The sequence below is a fragment of the Schistosoma haematobium genome, chromosome 1 (genome assembly GCF_000699445.3).
Source record: "Schistosoma haematobium chromosome 1, whole genome shotgun sequence".
Taxonomy (NCBI): Eukaryota; Metazoa; Platyhelminthes; class Trematoda; order Strigeidida; family Schistosomatidae; genus Schistosoma; species Schistosoma haematobium.
The window spans coordinates 56,657,615-56,672,640 of NC_067196.1; the positions used below are offsets into that span (position 1 = coordinate 56,657,615).

Consider the following 15,026-nt stretch of genomic DNA (forward strand, 5'->3'; position numbering starts at 1 on the left):
CTCAGCAATGCGCACTCAAATTTATTCTTCCTAATTAAAAACTGTGACCGACTCGTTTTACTCTACTGTTATGCATTCAATATCAAAATGTTAATTGTTTGTGATAATTTAAAGTGATTTAAAGAATTTTTTAGAAACAAACATGTATTGATGAACAATTATGAGCAAATATATATCTAAGAATTATTAAGACCTTTATTTTCCATTGATCAGTGACTACATTTCTTTTTATTAGACTAAAGACTAAATTTGCACCAAAGTTGTCGCCCTTGTAAATCAGTCACGTAATATTTTATTACTTTTGTAATTAAAATCAGGCATTTCCACCACTTTTTCTATTTTATAAAGTATATAACGGTATGAAATCACTACCATGTTATGTACCATTCTAAAGATAACCTAAGTATTTTTACCACCAAACTGTTTGTACTGAATTATTTTAATATAATTTGCTTCTCTGTCAAAATATACATTAGGCGATTCAAAGTTTTTTAAAATACTTAATTTAAGTATAAATCAACTATTTGAACAGAAGCTGTTGTATTAATATAAACCAATTTTCAGTAGGTCAGACATACCTAATCTGTTCAATAAATGCACGACCTGAAGTTATGGGAAGCTTTTTCTTTAAAATGTAATGTGCGTCGTTCGTATTCCCTCCAATAAACCTCCCAATATTGAAATCTTACATGTTTGTTCTCCAGTTCCACTGATCAAAATATTATTAGAAACCTTCAAAAGTCAAGCTGATCAGCTAACTAGTTGTTGCACATTTCGTCGGAATTGTATAAACAGATAGTTTTCCTATGTTTATGACATCGACAATTATCTGGACAGTTAATCGATGATTGGAAGAAATAAGATACTGTTCACATTCAATGGGTCTGTTAACATAAGAAATCAATGGATATCCTAATTTTATAATGTTCACAGCACTAACTAAAAAGCTTGACCTACTTTAAAAAATGTTACTTTTATTGAGTTAACCCCGATAAACAGACTTTAACCTTCCATAAATTTCCTGATTTGTTAATTATTGACAGATCCAAAGTAATCAGGATAACATCTTTGCGTTCTCCTAGTTTGTTACTGAATCTTTATTATTAATGTGAGTAGTAGTTAGTGGAAAAAAACTATAGAGGTTGAACAGAACAATTAGTATGTCTAACTCAAAGACTAAATATACATCTGTCTCATAATTAACCGTATGATAAAATATTAACTGATCATTCGTTATTTGCATTAGGAACATTAGTGAATAAAGCAGTTTGTTATGTCCCGGTTGTTCTCATCGTTCTTTCGCACTGTCATTGTCTACAAGAGTAATTATTACTCCGGAACAGTTTGTTTTTACTAATTGTGAAACATTTTTAGAAGAATTGCTCGAAATTGTATTAATTCTCCTCACTTTCATAATTCACACAATACAACTAAATTATTAAGTTTGGTGTCTTAAAACAATTATTTAAAGCTCTGCTGCACGTTCATTTTGTAGATCATAAAGATAAGAATAAACAATTTTTATTGTTTACCATCGAAATTGCTATCAAATCACATATCCCACCACAGCGTGATTTACAGACATAAATGAATCTCTGAAAAACATTATAAATCCTATAATTTATGCAATCAACTACTTTCAACTATGTATCAGTCCCCATTTATGCATGAACACTTTTTTTTCAAATAACTCTTAATTAATCGACTAGGAATTAGCTTTTTAACATTTTTGAGCCAAATGGCTGTAATAACTCCCTTAATAGTTAAGGAGAATTTGAAAATTTCTAAAATAAACTCAGGCATAACGTAAGCATAACATTGATGGATGAAATGTATTGCCTAAATGATTATTCATCCAAAGGCTGAGTTCATCATTGAAATGTAAGTATGGTGTATCCGATTGGATAAGAAAAGCTTCATGATCAAACCACCAACAAAAATAATATTTGGATTTATTTTAATGAAAATATAGAAAATATCATGGATGAGATATCTATATTCCATACCATTTTCACTAAACAATTATTTAATATGTCTATGAAATGTTTCCAAAAAAGAAGCACATTCAATGGTTTAATTCTTTCTCATTTAGTATTAATACTACATCACTAGATACTACTACATATATATGTGTATGGGCACACAAACACACTTTCGACAAAAGATGAGTCATTTAAATACTGTGTATAAACGTGTTGTTTTCTTTTTCACATTTTACACCACACTACATATTTTCTTCTGTTTCTTTAGTATAGTTTGTTTATTTATTTCTATATCATTGATTTTATTTACCCTTTGTTTTATCTACAGTACACTACCTATCAGATAATTTTTACTTATAATCCACTATCATTTAATGGTAATTCAAAAGAAGTGGAATTCTCCATTCCATGGAATGATGATTATTGGCATTTGGGAATATTAATTAAACCCGATCAAGTTAGTTTACGTCAAATTTAGTTGTGTGTTCAACTTGTTTGGCATATATATCAGTAAAAATTAATGCTGTTTATTTTATTTATAATATTCGATATTTGTTTATTGCTATTAATAATTGTCTATTTTATTATTGTATTATGAAACAAAATCAAAGTTATAAACAATTCCAACGAATCATTCAGAATTAAATGACGAAACAAGAGTTATGTATGATAAAGTTGAAATTCTAACTGGAATATTTGATGTTATTTTCTATATTTCAAGTTGGTCTGTGTTTAAGTCAAACTAAACTTAGAAAATCATTTCGATTAAAACTGAAATGTGCAACATAAACTATGCAGTTAATATTATGAATTAAAGGAAAACACAGATGAATCTGTAGTTTATTCATATGAAGTAATATATGACTTGTAGAAATAACTATAGAATACAATTAATCATAAAGACTTTATAAAGAAATCAACAGAACACCATATATGTGTTAAAGAATACGTTTGTTTTTATTTTAACAATAACTCTGATTTCTTATGTAAGTCATGAAGTTCTTGTTAAATTTTGAAAAAAAATATGTTTCTTCCAATCAAAATTTACTGACTAATACATTTTAACGTTTTGTATACTTTAGCTGTGAAAATTGTTTCTAACTACAAATAAATGTTTCATGTCATTGTAAACTACAATCTGTTTTAGATGGAAACAAAAATGTCATTTTTAAAGGTGAAACACAATGATGAATTTACTATAGTTATAAAAGATCTGCTTCAAACTACTGCAAATTATAAAGTCATAATTACAGATTATTATGTTTTGTAATTAGAAATATTTACAACATCGTCACTGATATTGAATTAAATCCAGCTGATGGGTCCCTGATAAAAGAAACACTAGTCGTGAATTCAGTTGGTAGTCACAATTCAAAATATCTCATCAATACTACACTTTTAAAAAAACATGATTTAAGCTCATTATTATGAACAGTCTTTATAAGAGAAGTGAGCCAAATCATAGATTCGTGATTGCCTAGGATCAATGAATCCAGAATAACTACATAATAATTCATTGTACATTATGTGCATACAAAAGATTCTAATTTCAAAAGATTGTTTTCATCTTGTCAATGATATTGAGTTATACTTTTGCTTTGATGAAATATCAAGTGTTGATGAGTTGATGGAATACTCGATAGAGATTATTTGCAGCTCAGTTGGATGGTTTTGATGAAGTTGCGTCCTCCAAGCTAGATGGTTTAAATGTGAAGCTTTTATTGTTTTTCCAGAAAATATCATCAGTATAAACTTCAGCTCCAAGAACAAAACTTCACAAAAACTTGATAGGTTCATTGAGATAGTTTATCGAAAATTCATTATCGGCTGACTTAAAGACATTGCAGGTGGAACGACTGGTATAGCTGGCCTTACATTAACAAAAAAATATAATACGATTGTATTTATGATTGATACAGTGGACAAATCAAAATTCGTCAAATAAGATGCCTGTGTTATACTGATCAAAAAACCTCCTAATAACAAGTACATGTTACTGGCTAAGAAATGATTTCATTTTCTATGGAGTAGACGTAAAATAAGTGCCTATGCAATTGATTCGGTCAAGTCCAGTGAACTTCCTTCTTCATTCTTGGTCTTCTTACTCGATAGCTGGTTGACAGTGTACGTATAGGAAGTTTGTGTATCAGCATCGGTTCTGTACACCGCTTGTTATATAAAAGACATTAAGGAAAAATTGTCCCTTATCAATTATTGCAAATCAATATACCGTTTTCACTGCGACACAAACATATAAATTAAAATTTTGTTAACTATTTACAAGGTTCGTTGTTCAACTCAAATAAACTTCTACTCTACAGGGACCATGTATTAAATGAATCGTTTTGTTGCCAACATTCTTAAAACAGGTGATCATTTCAAACTTGTTCACTTGTATATATTTAATTACTGTTCTAAACAAAACACTAACAGTTCAGATTGAAAAATTTGTTTGGTATAGATAACTTATTTAGTTATTTTTCATGTTCTAATTTAGTAACAGCACAGAAAATGCACACAAAAAGACTTAAATGCTTACCATATAAAATGAAAACTGAGGAAACAGATTACTTTTCAAACAAGCATAACTTTGGAGGTAGGTTTTTATAAAGCAATCAACCTATTAGATAAACTAATTCAAAAGTTACGAAATATTTTATGCAGTGATTTGTAAGCATTTAATATTACCGGCCTGTAAATTCGAACAGATTGCTGCTGGAGGTAATCGTCACTTAAATCAATTTATTTATCTGTGGTTTCTAGTATTATGATTGTGTACATGGTAATGTTTTTTATCGATTAGTAATTAATTTTAACTTTAGTTTCATTGCATTTCTTTTCTTTTCGTTTCTTCTTGTACACACATCCATCCCATTGAAGATTGACTTCTATACATCATGTGAAGAAACTCAAAGGATCGCTTATCATTTCTATCCAGTTCAAGGTTTACTAGGTGAACCATTATTCCGTAAAGGTGCAACATTTTATGCACTTAATAGTGGCTTAAAGAATGCATCTGAATATTTTGAGGTAAATTCCCCAAATCATTATAGTTTTTGTTTAATTTCCTTTATTTATTTGTGTTTTTACTTCAAATTTTAATTTACTACGCAACAATTTCTTCACTTGTAGGCAATGGAAACAAATCTTTTTAAAAGAGTGTAGGTCTTGTAATTATAATTCATTTATAGGTAAATAAATAGGGAAGCCACATGTATAACTGATTGTGTTGTACTAGTCTAACGAGGGATTCAGACTTATGCTATTGTTTTAGAGGGTAACTAACAAAGAAAGCGAAACACTAACATCAATAATGACTCTTATTTAATATTTCCTTATCAAAACTAGAGCTCTTTTAGAGTGTATCGTAGTCTAGACTTTTAAATCTAGAAAAAACAATAAATACTACTTTAAATCGAATGTACGACCTGACTATCTCAATCACTTTAAGATCTAAATTAAGACAGTATACGGACATGTTTTTATAAGAGTGAACTTTTAATCGTAAGTCAAAATTCATGGGAAATAGGTCACAAAATTTATTATAAAGTGCATTTTATTATTTTATACACCATGAGTATTTTTCAAGGTAAGTTCCGAAGTATAAACAAATCGTTACACAACCACTAATGTATTGTCCATTTGAATTTGAAAAGGATACATTTGAATACAAAATAAACTTGTTCTGTAACCGAACTTAATTAAATAACTAAACATTTACATGTTGCGGCTAATAATTACAATACATTAAACAACTATTCACTTAACTATGATTGTATGATGTTAATTTGTTTATTTCCGACAACTTTTTATGAAACGGTGCATCATGTAAGAGTCAAGCTACAGTCATATCCACAAAATGAGGTTTGATTAGTAGATTTATACAGTAAATGTAGTAAGTATTTGTAATTGTACTTATCAGCGCAACTATACTGGATAGAACTTAACTTACTATTGAAAATCTATATTACCAAATCAATAATTAGATCTAAGCGACTTTATTTTCAACAATCGCAACATAATATTTGTTGCATTAATATTATTAAAAAAGGTAGTCATATGTTTATATTATACGTGATTAAGATATAACTTGTTCAAAGTATATACATTAATTAACTGTTGTTTATTTCCATTTAATCATCAATTTGGTAATTGTTGTGTTTTCTCTTACAGGGTTATTTAAAAGCTTTCAGTTTTCATTCAGATGAAAATGCTCTCCGATATATGTGTACCAAATCGGAAGTAAGGTTTTTTTGTTTGTTTTTCCTCTTCATAAATATTTACTAATTCTACAGAGATTGATAAGTTTACAGTTACATTTTGCTGTCAGAATATTGTCTGTATATGATATTTTTAGCTTTATAATTTATGCTCTATTTAAACTAAATGTAATTTACTGAGTAATTATTTCATTGTAATATAATGAGTCAATTAATTGTCTATCAGAGATACTACACGAATAATTATTAGTAAAATATGAGATTGATATAATTTGCTTTAATGCATAAATTGGTTACTTTGTTCACATTAGGGAAAAATATCACATTAGACTTGTATGGTTACAACTTCCTTCAAAGAATAAGTAAACTATGACTCTACAGATAGATTTGTTAGTAGGAATTTTAAATCCTAAAGTGTAACAAAATTGCAGGTACACAACAGTATAAGAAATACAACATTTTTGTTTGAAAACATAGTAATGTAACCCAACATATACCAATATGTATCGTTGCTAAGATGTTTCATTTAATGTAAAACTCACTATGAATAATATTTTAAGTAAATTCACTGCATCAATACAACTTGAATAAAGAATATTTTAGAGCTGTAATTTGTTTAACTTCAAATTTCATGTCAAACACTTCTTTAACAAGATGAGTGAAGTGAGTACCGAACTAAACAATGGTGGTTTCTATTATGTGTAAATAGCTTCAATATTACTACATATAGGATATATGTACAATTTTAAATTTTCCAGTTTAATCATAAGGAAATCAAAGATAATAAAATTGTATTCTTACACAGAAATAATACATGTAATTATATAATACGAAAACCAATACGCTATTTGTATGATTCATATTGAATTATATTTAGATTGTGGGTAGCAGTGAAATCTTTTACTCGTGTCTCGTTCTATTTAGGACTTATAATCTGAATGTACCTGAATCTTAGTTCTAATGTTATTAGGACTTCAGTCTAGTATCAACTTCAAATGTCAACAGTTAATTTAATAAGTTACTGATTCCAGGCAGCTACTAACCTGTCTAATGGGTATAAGGTCATTTATAAGACTTGTATTCAACCGGTATTACTACTCAAAAATTAATAGAAATCTATGTTCGATTAGACTAACATATTACATGTTTCAGTATCCTTGTCATATTTATGGGAATTAAATAAAATTATTTAATAAAACTTACCAAGAATCTTGATGAAACGGCCTACCTTATATTTTTACTACGTAAAAAGAAACTAATTGTCATCATATATTTCTTCTGAATTATAAACCTTTTGCACTATAAATATGACGTACATTATGTAGTCACATTCAAAGTATTATAGTTTGATGCATGAAAGTTATATAGTTAACTGATCAATAAGGTTTGGAACATAGAAATTCACAGACCTAAAGATTTTTTTCAACAACCTAGTGAAAAGGGTTAACTTCATTTTAATGTTGTAATTTTTACGAAGTATAATATTGCATAAGAGTATATATGAAAACGATAGGAAATAAGGATCCATCAATTAACTTGAAAATGAAGCACTGAATAGTAAGTAGGTAACTTTAGAACAAAAACGTGAGTGCCCTTAAAGGTGAAGATACATTAAATTCTAAATATGTATCCAGATTATTTATGATAAATCTCCTAATTAAACGCTAGACTCTGTTACTTAAGCTCTTCTAGTAAATTCCAGATTAAATCTTTACAGCAACCTGAACACGAGAGAAAAGGCACAAAATATGGAAAAGATGCTTTACTCCAAGGTTCATTTATGTACAGAAAATTTAAGGTATTTATAGCATTTTAGACGGCTTTGTGCTTCTGAAAATTTCTGGAACACCACTACATATAGTAGCAGCATAGGTGACATGTGACTTTTCACTTTCTAGATGTTTCTGGTAAGGCATCTGTTGAATGCTAATTGGATAAGATGTTTCTCAGCGTTTTATGGGCCCTTTTTGGATTCTTTCGAAGAATTTTCCGAGTCTCCCCAACAATTTAGTTATTAATTCGCAACATTAAATCAAATCATTGAAGTCCTAAAGTTTATTTACTAAGTTCTTACCTTTCACACCTTTCACTGATTTGAAAAGAGCATTGACTTTGTGGCATATCTTGCGTAAATTAATAAAAACACTAAATTTACAATTATCATGTTTTATTTTTTTGATTACATTGTCACCTGTCGGAAAGTACTATCATAAGTTAACCACATAGCACTGAAATATAAAGTACTACACTAAACAATCAGCTTGTACGTAATTGTAAAATGTCGGAAATTCAAGATTCTATTCATTAGGACATTACTAACATACTATTATCTTATTATTAGAAACAATTACTATTTATTTAGGAGTTTATAAGACATATTTATACAACAAAGAATGTGCACCTCACTCAATGAGAGTGAAACTGTTTATGAAATATTGAAAGACTTTTATATTATTTTTATTACTCTACATAACTAAATAATTAATTGGGAAAATTTTAGTATTGATTAGTATTGGTTATCAAATTTCAATAATCGTTTCACTATCTATTTTAGAATTATGAAGGAAGTGGTGATGCAGATCGTTTTAAATATGATCCCGAATTCGGAAATATATTAATTGTAAGTTCTCAAGGGACCATATTTTTTGGTAAATTCATAAAGCGTATCCTGTATATATATCGTCACATTATTGGGTGTGGTACTTTTAATGTCATAGGAAGATGAATTTCCAGCTTATTTCAATTCAGAAAAAATATGATCTTTGGACGTAACAAATCTATACATACTATGAAATAAATAATTAACATCTTGCATTTACTAAGGGATTTACATTCGTTAGAACAATACAGAGATATTTACTAAAAACTACATTGTCAAAATTAATCTTATCACAGTTACAAATACAACCTTAATTATCGATCAACAACTGCTACGTTTATCCGTTTTTTGAATACAAATCATGCGAGTATTAAAATGACATTATTTGTAATAAATTTATTAAACACAATTAACCTTATCCATTACATGTCCATTAAGTGTAGCCTACTAACTATATATATATATATGTTTGTATACAGCGACTGAACTAGATGGAAACGGTAGTTATACGTGACCGGAAATATGTATTCCTAATCAATAATGTAAGGCGATTGACAGCATTTCGACGAATACAAATCATCACTTGTAAGCTAGTTAGTTATGTTGTCAATTTTTTTTTCTCCAATCCTACTACTTATTAGAACCATTTGCAAACGATACACATCGTAATCAATGTAACATTGACACATGAATTCATGGAAGGAAAAACACGGTTTTCTCAGACTATATAATTTTTGAGCGCCTTTTCAATAGGATGACATGCGCAATAATAATTGATTACGATTAAATAAATTATAGTAGTTTAACTAATAAGAATAGCTTAAACAACAAAGGGATAACTGAATCAGTGGCTTAGCTTTGTTAATCAATCACCTTGGTAACCGTTAGCATATAAGTCCCCAACGGTATTTGAATTCAGAAGGCGATAAGAAGCGGCAACTACGGCTTATTAGCAGATAGAACAAATAACAAAGTTACAAGCGCATCGAGCGAATTGGAGTAAAGAGGCCAATGTCTATGCAAGCGAATACACAGGCCAATTTATAGTTAAATCGAATCAAGGTGCAGTGAGGCAAGGCATTTAGTAAGATTCAAACATACACGTTGACAAAGAAATAGACAAATTGTTAATGTTCGAATAACACTGTCTGTTAAATAAGTCAATAAAAGGTTTCGACAAAGTTAACCATAAACAAAAGTGATTGTAAGAGAGTTGCTATAAGTCGAAGAGAAAAGCAAAGTAAGGGATCCGATTCAATACCTTGGATTCCTCAATGAATCCTCATTGTAAAAATAACATAAATAAAGTAAATTGGCTTTGTATTGTGCCATTGTCTCTGCTAACTTAAATAAAAAGTCATTCATTCAAAGAATGTGATATTTGACAGTAAAGTCATATCACAAAAATAAACTTCAAAATCTATCCAACTAAATTAACTGATTTCAAAGAGGAAATATTTACTAAATAAATCATTAAAAAAGGTAGATAATTTCAACTGAATGCTTACAGAAAATAAATCAGAGCCATTTGTAAAATATTGAACATCTTCAATTGAATATAAAATTTGCTCTAGTAGTTACAAATTGAATGATAGCAACAACAAAATTTTTATCAGTGAACACTTAACTACTGAAGAGTTTGAGAGTTAATGTTTCACATCAAAAAATCACTTATTTATATCTTAAAGCCAGTTAATATAAATTAATTAATGAATAAATTAGTGATCCCTTCAGATAATTCTTTTTTAATTATACTATTATTCTGTTAATTTTTAAAAAAAAATAGCATTCATTACAAATTATAACAATTGACTTTGTTTAATTATGTCAAATGAACCAAATGGTCAACAACAACAACAAATTATTATTATTATTTTATATTAAAACTATTTTTAATTTGATAATTGAATTAATTCTAGTTACAATTTATTGTTATTTCTGATTCTAAAATAAACTTCAATAATTAATTACTTGCTCCAAAAATAATTAACATATCACATTGATATAGATATATATATTTGCTTACATTTATGAGGGTAAATATCTGAAATGGTGAAGAAGATTTGTAGCTCAGGTGGATGATTTTCTTGGTGGGGTTTTGTTCTCGTTACAAAGATTTTACAGTGTTAAATTTGACAAATATTAGAAATACCAACAATAAATATTAGATATACACTTTAAAGAAATGAAAAGGTTAAATTATTGAATTTCTTCTATGTAAATTAATTTTGATCCTATAGTCTAGAAATTACACTGAGGAATGTATAACCATAAATAATCGACTTGTAACACAAAACTTACTTTACACTGTTTAAATTTTGATCAACTTGTCAACGTGCGTTGAAACAGTTGTTGATTTTGAATAATGAATTGAATTAAAAACAAGTAGATCCTTTTCATATTTGTTAAAGTTTGTTAGCTGATTGTATCTGAATCCGAATGTTGATATTTTAATCCAATGACTATCGCTTTGAAATTTATAGCTTTATTCATTAGTTACCAAGTCATAAAACTCGCCACTTATTCATTATATCCAGTTATTGATGTAAAAAAAGAGACTAAATCTGGTGGCCTTCAGCCAACCACTATGAAAACTGTAAAATCGAACGTAACTTCACCTATTTTGATTCATACTAAATATTGACTATCGAATAAAGAATTCGCACACGTATCAATGATATGGTAAATGGCCTAGATTCAATGACTTCCGTATAAATCAACTGTTGCCTATTTAAAAATCTTGTAATATATAAGATGTAAGAGAAATTTGGTTACAAAAACAGATGTGTTTAAAAGAAAACATACTTTATGACTGGATCTACGCTTGATTTATTATCAAATGTTTTGAATTAAAACTGATTTAGTTTGTCTTAGCAACAGAAACACTTTGAATATCTTGCCGATTAAAAATGAAAAGGAAAAATTTCAGAAAAGTTTTGAAGTACACAAATACGGGAAATCGATGATAAATTTAAATTTAACGACTACTTATAAGCTTGATAACAAGTTTATGGGTGAATGAGATGTTTCTCGTTCAGTCAGCTATTAATGTGTAAACAATTATAGTGTTTCATCATATTAAAAGTTTAGCTAATTTTGCATGGTGAGTCATAATACGCTTCTACAACCCCCACTTGTATCAATTAATAAATCAAGTGAAAAGGATTATTAACTTTAATGATTATTAATTTTTAATTTGGATATTTTCCTCATAACAAGGAAACTACCATTCACACAGTAATTGAATGTCATGAAGTAATGGAAAGGTTTTTCACTTTTCTGTGGTGTCTCAGAATTGTATGCACGCATAATTCATTTCACTGGGAAATTCTTTATAATCAGAATGGGGGTTTGTGGAGAAGGTAGTAATTTTAACAGTTGAATTCATAAGCTTATTAAAGCTAGATCACTATGGAAAACCTGGAAGCACTGGACAGCCGTTTCATCTTAGTATGGGACCCCTCATCAGTGCGCATCCATGATCCCACATGCGAGACTCAAACACAAGACCTTCGGTCTCGCGCGCGAACATTTAACCTCTAGACTACTGAGCCGGCATCCAATAGTGTTAATGTCTAATTTCAATCGATCCATGATTTTGCACAACTATTCCTCTACTGTGTGCGGTAGATACCTGTTTCTACCCAACACGGACTGGACTATTGATCACGGCTTCTCACTAGAACTACAGGCAGCCAGTCAAAAGTGAGCACATGATGATTATGATCAGTGCTTCCAGGTTTTCAATGATGGTTTAGCTTAGATCGATTCATGAATTCAACTGTTAAAATCCATTACACTCACATCCTTCGATGAAGCCTTTTGACTCAAGCAGTTCACATGTCTAGTCACATCCAACTCGCAATATACTCCATCTTTCTAATGTGACTGAAAAACAGGTGATCCACCTCAATACAATCATACATTTTCCTCTCTATTCAACAATAATATATATTAAAAGTTAGTAAACTGAAGAATTAATCTGTTTGTTCAACGGACTAAAATAAATGTCAACTACTGGGAAATTTCCATCCAATGCTTTTTCAGTCAACTGGCTGTATACAACGTAGGTCTCTTATGCAACTGTGTCTAAGCTGACACATCACAGAATAGTACAGTGACAAAATTACCAAGATAAAAGTAGGAGAAGAAACAAAATTAAGTCGAATGTAAGGCTAAGATTGATAAACATATTTTTTGAATCCATATTGAGATTTTGTCTGCCAAGAGGCTAGCAAGGCTTATGAAAATTTCAAGATGAAGAGCAATGATTGACATACTCAACAACTTGACATGAATCGTTTACACCTTAGTCTGTATTGCATGTTTGATTGTATATTATCTTATAATAGAATTAGCACTCAATCCACAAATCATCAGTTCATTACTAACATATAATAAACCTTTATCTTGTAGTGAATCGTGTATATCAACAGATTCATAGTGATATTTCGTAAACTATTATTTATACATAAATTTAGCTGGCTAATGTTTGTAATTAGTAATGATGAAAATGACAGTTTAGTAATATTGAGTAAATGAAAATTAATATCTTTTGACTGTGCGTGTGTAAGTTAATAGTGTTCTGTCCTGGTTATAACACAACAGAACGGTAAGGTCATCAAAATATACACAATTATATTCTTTTCTTGACATGTAAAACATAACAGTTTTGTTTCTATTTGTTTATCTAATACAGACTAGCTCAATACAAGACGATGAAGAGGTAAGTTCTAAAAAATTCATATAAAGCAAACAAATAATATAACACCCAATAGTTTTTGACACAGTGATCTGTAGTTAAAACGGATCATTTTGTAGTTAATGGGGATGTCTCTGTTGAATAAATTAATTGTGAAGATCTATTTCGGTCTTTCCAAACACCATCAACATCATAAACTCTAAAACAAATCAGCTGGTAGAATTTCTTAAGCTTGGGTTGATTATGGTGAGTGGGAGGAAAATAAAACCTCTACAGTTGAATCGCTTAACTGAGTAAACAAAACATTATTAAATTTAACATATTATTTATTTCTGAAAAGATACAAAAATTACGATGAGACTATAATTTGTGGACGACCTTTGAGCGACAGTGAAGTGATCTTGAGGATGTTCACCCACTTACTAGGGCCAAATGAGGGTTATAAACTTGTGCAAAGAATAAGCATTATGATTTACAGTTGATGGTTAGGATTAAGAATTATATTCAGGGTTTTCATCACAAACTGACATCAGACAAAATGCCAAAACGCTATTTAGCCAAATGGATGAATGAGTTTCGTACTAAGATCCAAGATCTGTTATCCTAAACCTGATTGATCCACCCATAAACTATAGTCTCACCCTAATAACAACCGATTAAAACTCGAAATGGGTAAAATATTTGTTTCTCTATTCATAGTATATTTAATTGATAGTATTGTTCAACAATTAACACATCCTGAACCTCATTCCTAGCTGAACGTATTCAAACTCAAGGAGGTTTTTTACTTTAGTTCAGATTTGGTTTAATGTCACTCAAAAATGCAACTTATTAATGAGGATTTTCTAAATTTCATTTTCTTCAATTCTAGTGATATTTTATTTAACTACTAGGTATGTAATAATAATGTCTTAATATAAAGCATAGTTCAAAGTGGGTAACACATTATTTAAACCTAATGTGTACCTTTACATCAGTCTAATTAATATATATATAAACTAGCAATCATGTAAGAATCATGAGTCCGCATTCCCTAATATGACCTTTAACTGAACATCCACTGTTTATTCCATTTCACATAAATAACATTAAATCTAATCAAATGGAATGTCGATTAACTTTCCTAAATGTGAATGAGTGGATTGTAGAAAAACTGACTGATTCAATATTGATACCATAGTAAATCTAAAAACCATTTAGTTTCAGTGTTCAGAATTTCTCGAATACACCTTGCGGCTAACGGTACCGCTGCAAGTTCAGGATTTACTTAAAACTTCATAAAGTGTGAAAACAGAAGCATTTATTTAATACTTTTAAAATTACTAATTCACTTCCATTTACTGAATTAAAAGACAGTGCGTATTTTAGTGGAGTAGGAGGATTAGTAGTTATAAAGCTTGGTTTTTAATCAATAGACCAACATTTCATTCCTGCTTTACCCACTTAAATTAAGACAGTTCATCAGTGCTGACTAACCATCACAGAAGCGGTTGGACTCAAAGTTTCGTACATTAATCCATACT

General features: G+C 29.3%; 1 protein-coding gene across 1 annotated transcript in view; it reads left to right on the forward strand.

Moving 5' to 3' along the window:
* Nucleotides 1–15,026, forward strand: part of MS3_00001676 (uncharacterized protein) — a 92,461-nt gene that overhangs the window by 26,561 nt on the left and 50,874 nt on the right. The window contains exons 3-7 of the mRNA XM_051209146.1: nucleotides 2,311–2,439; nucleotides 4,863–5,012; nucleotides 6,156–6,224; nucleotides 8,757–8,822; nucleotides 13,501–13,527. Coding sequence (XP_051074577.1) covers nucleotides 2,311–2,439; nucleotides 4,863–5,012; nucleotides 6,156–6,224; nucleotides 8,757–8,822; nucleotides 13,501–13,527 — 441 coding nt within the window. The remainder of the gene's footprint in view (nucleotides 1–2,310; nucleotides 2,440–4,862; nucleotides 5,013–6,155; nucleotides 6,225–8,756; nucleotides 8,823–13,500; nucleotides 13,528–15,026) is intronic.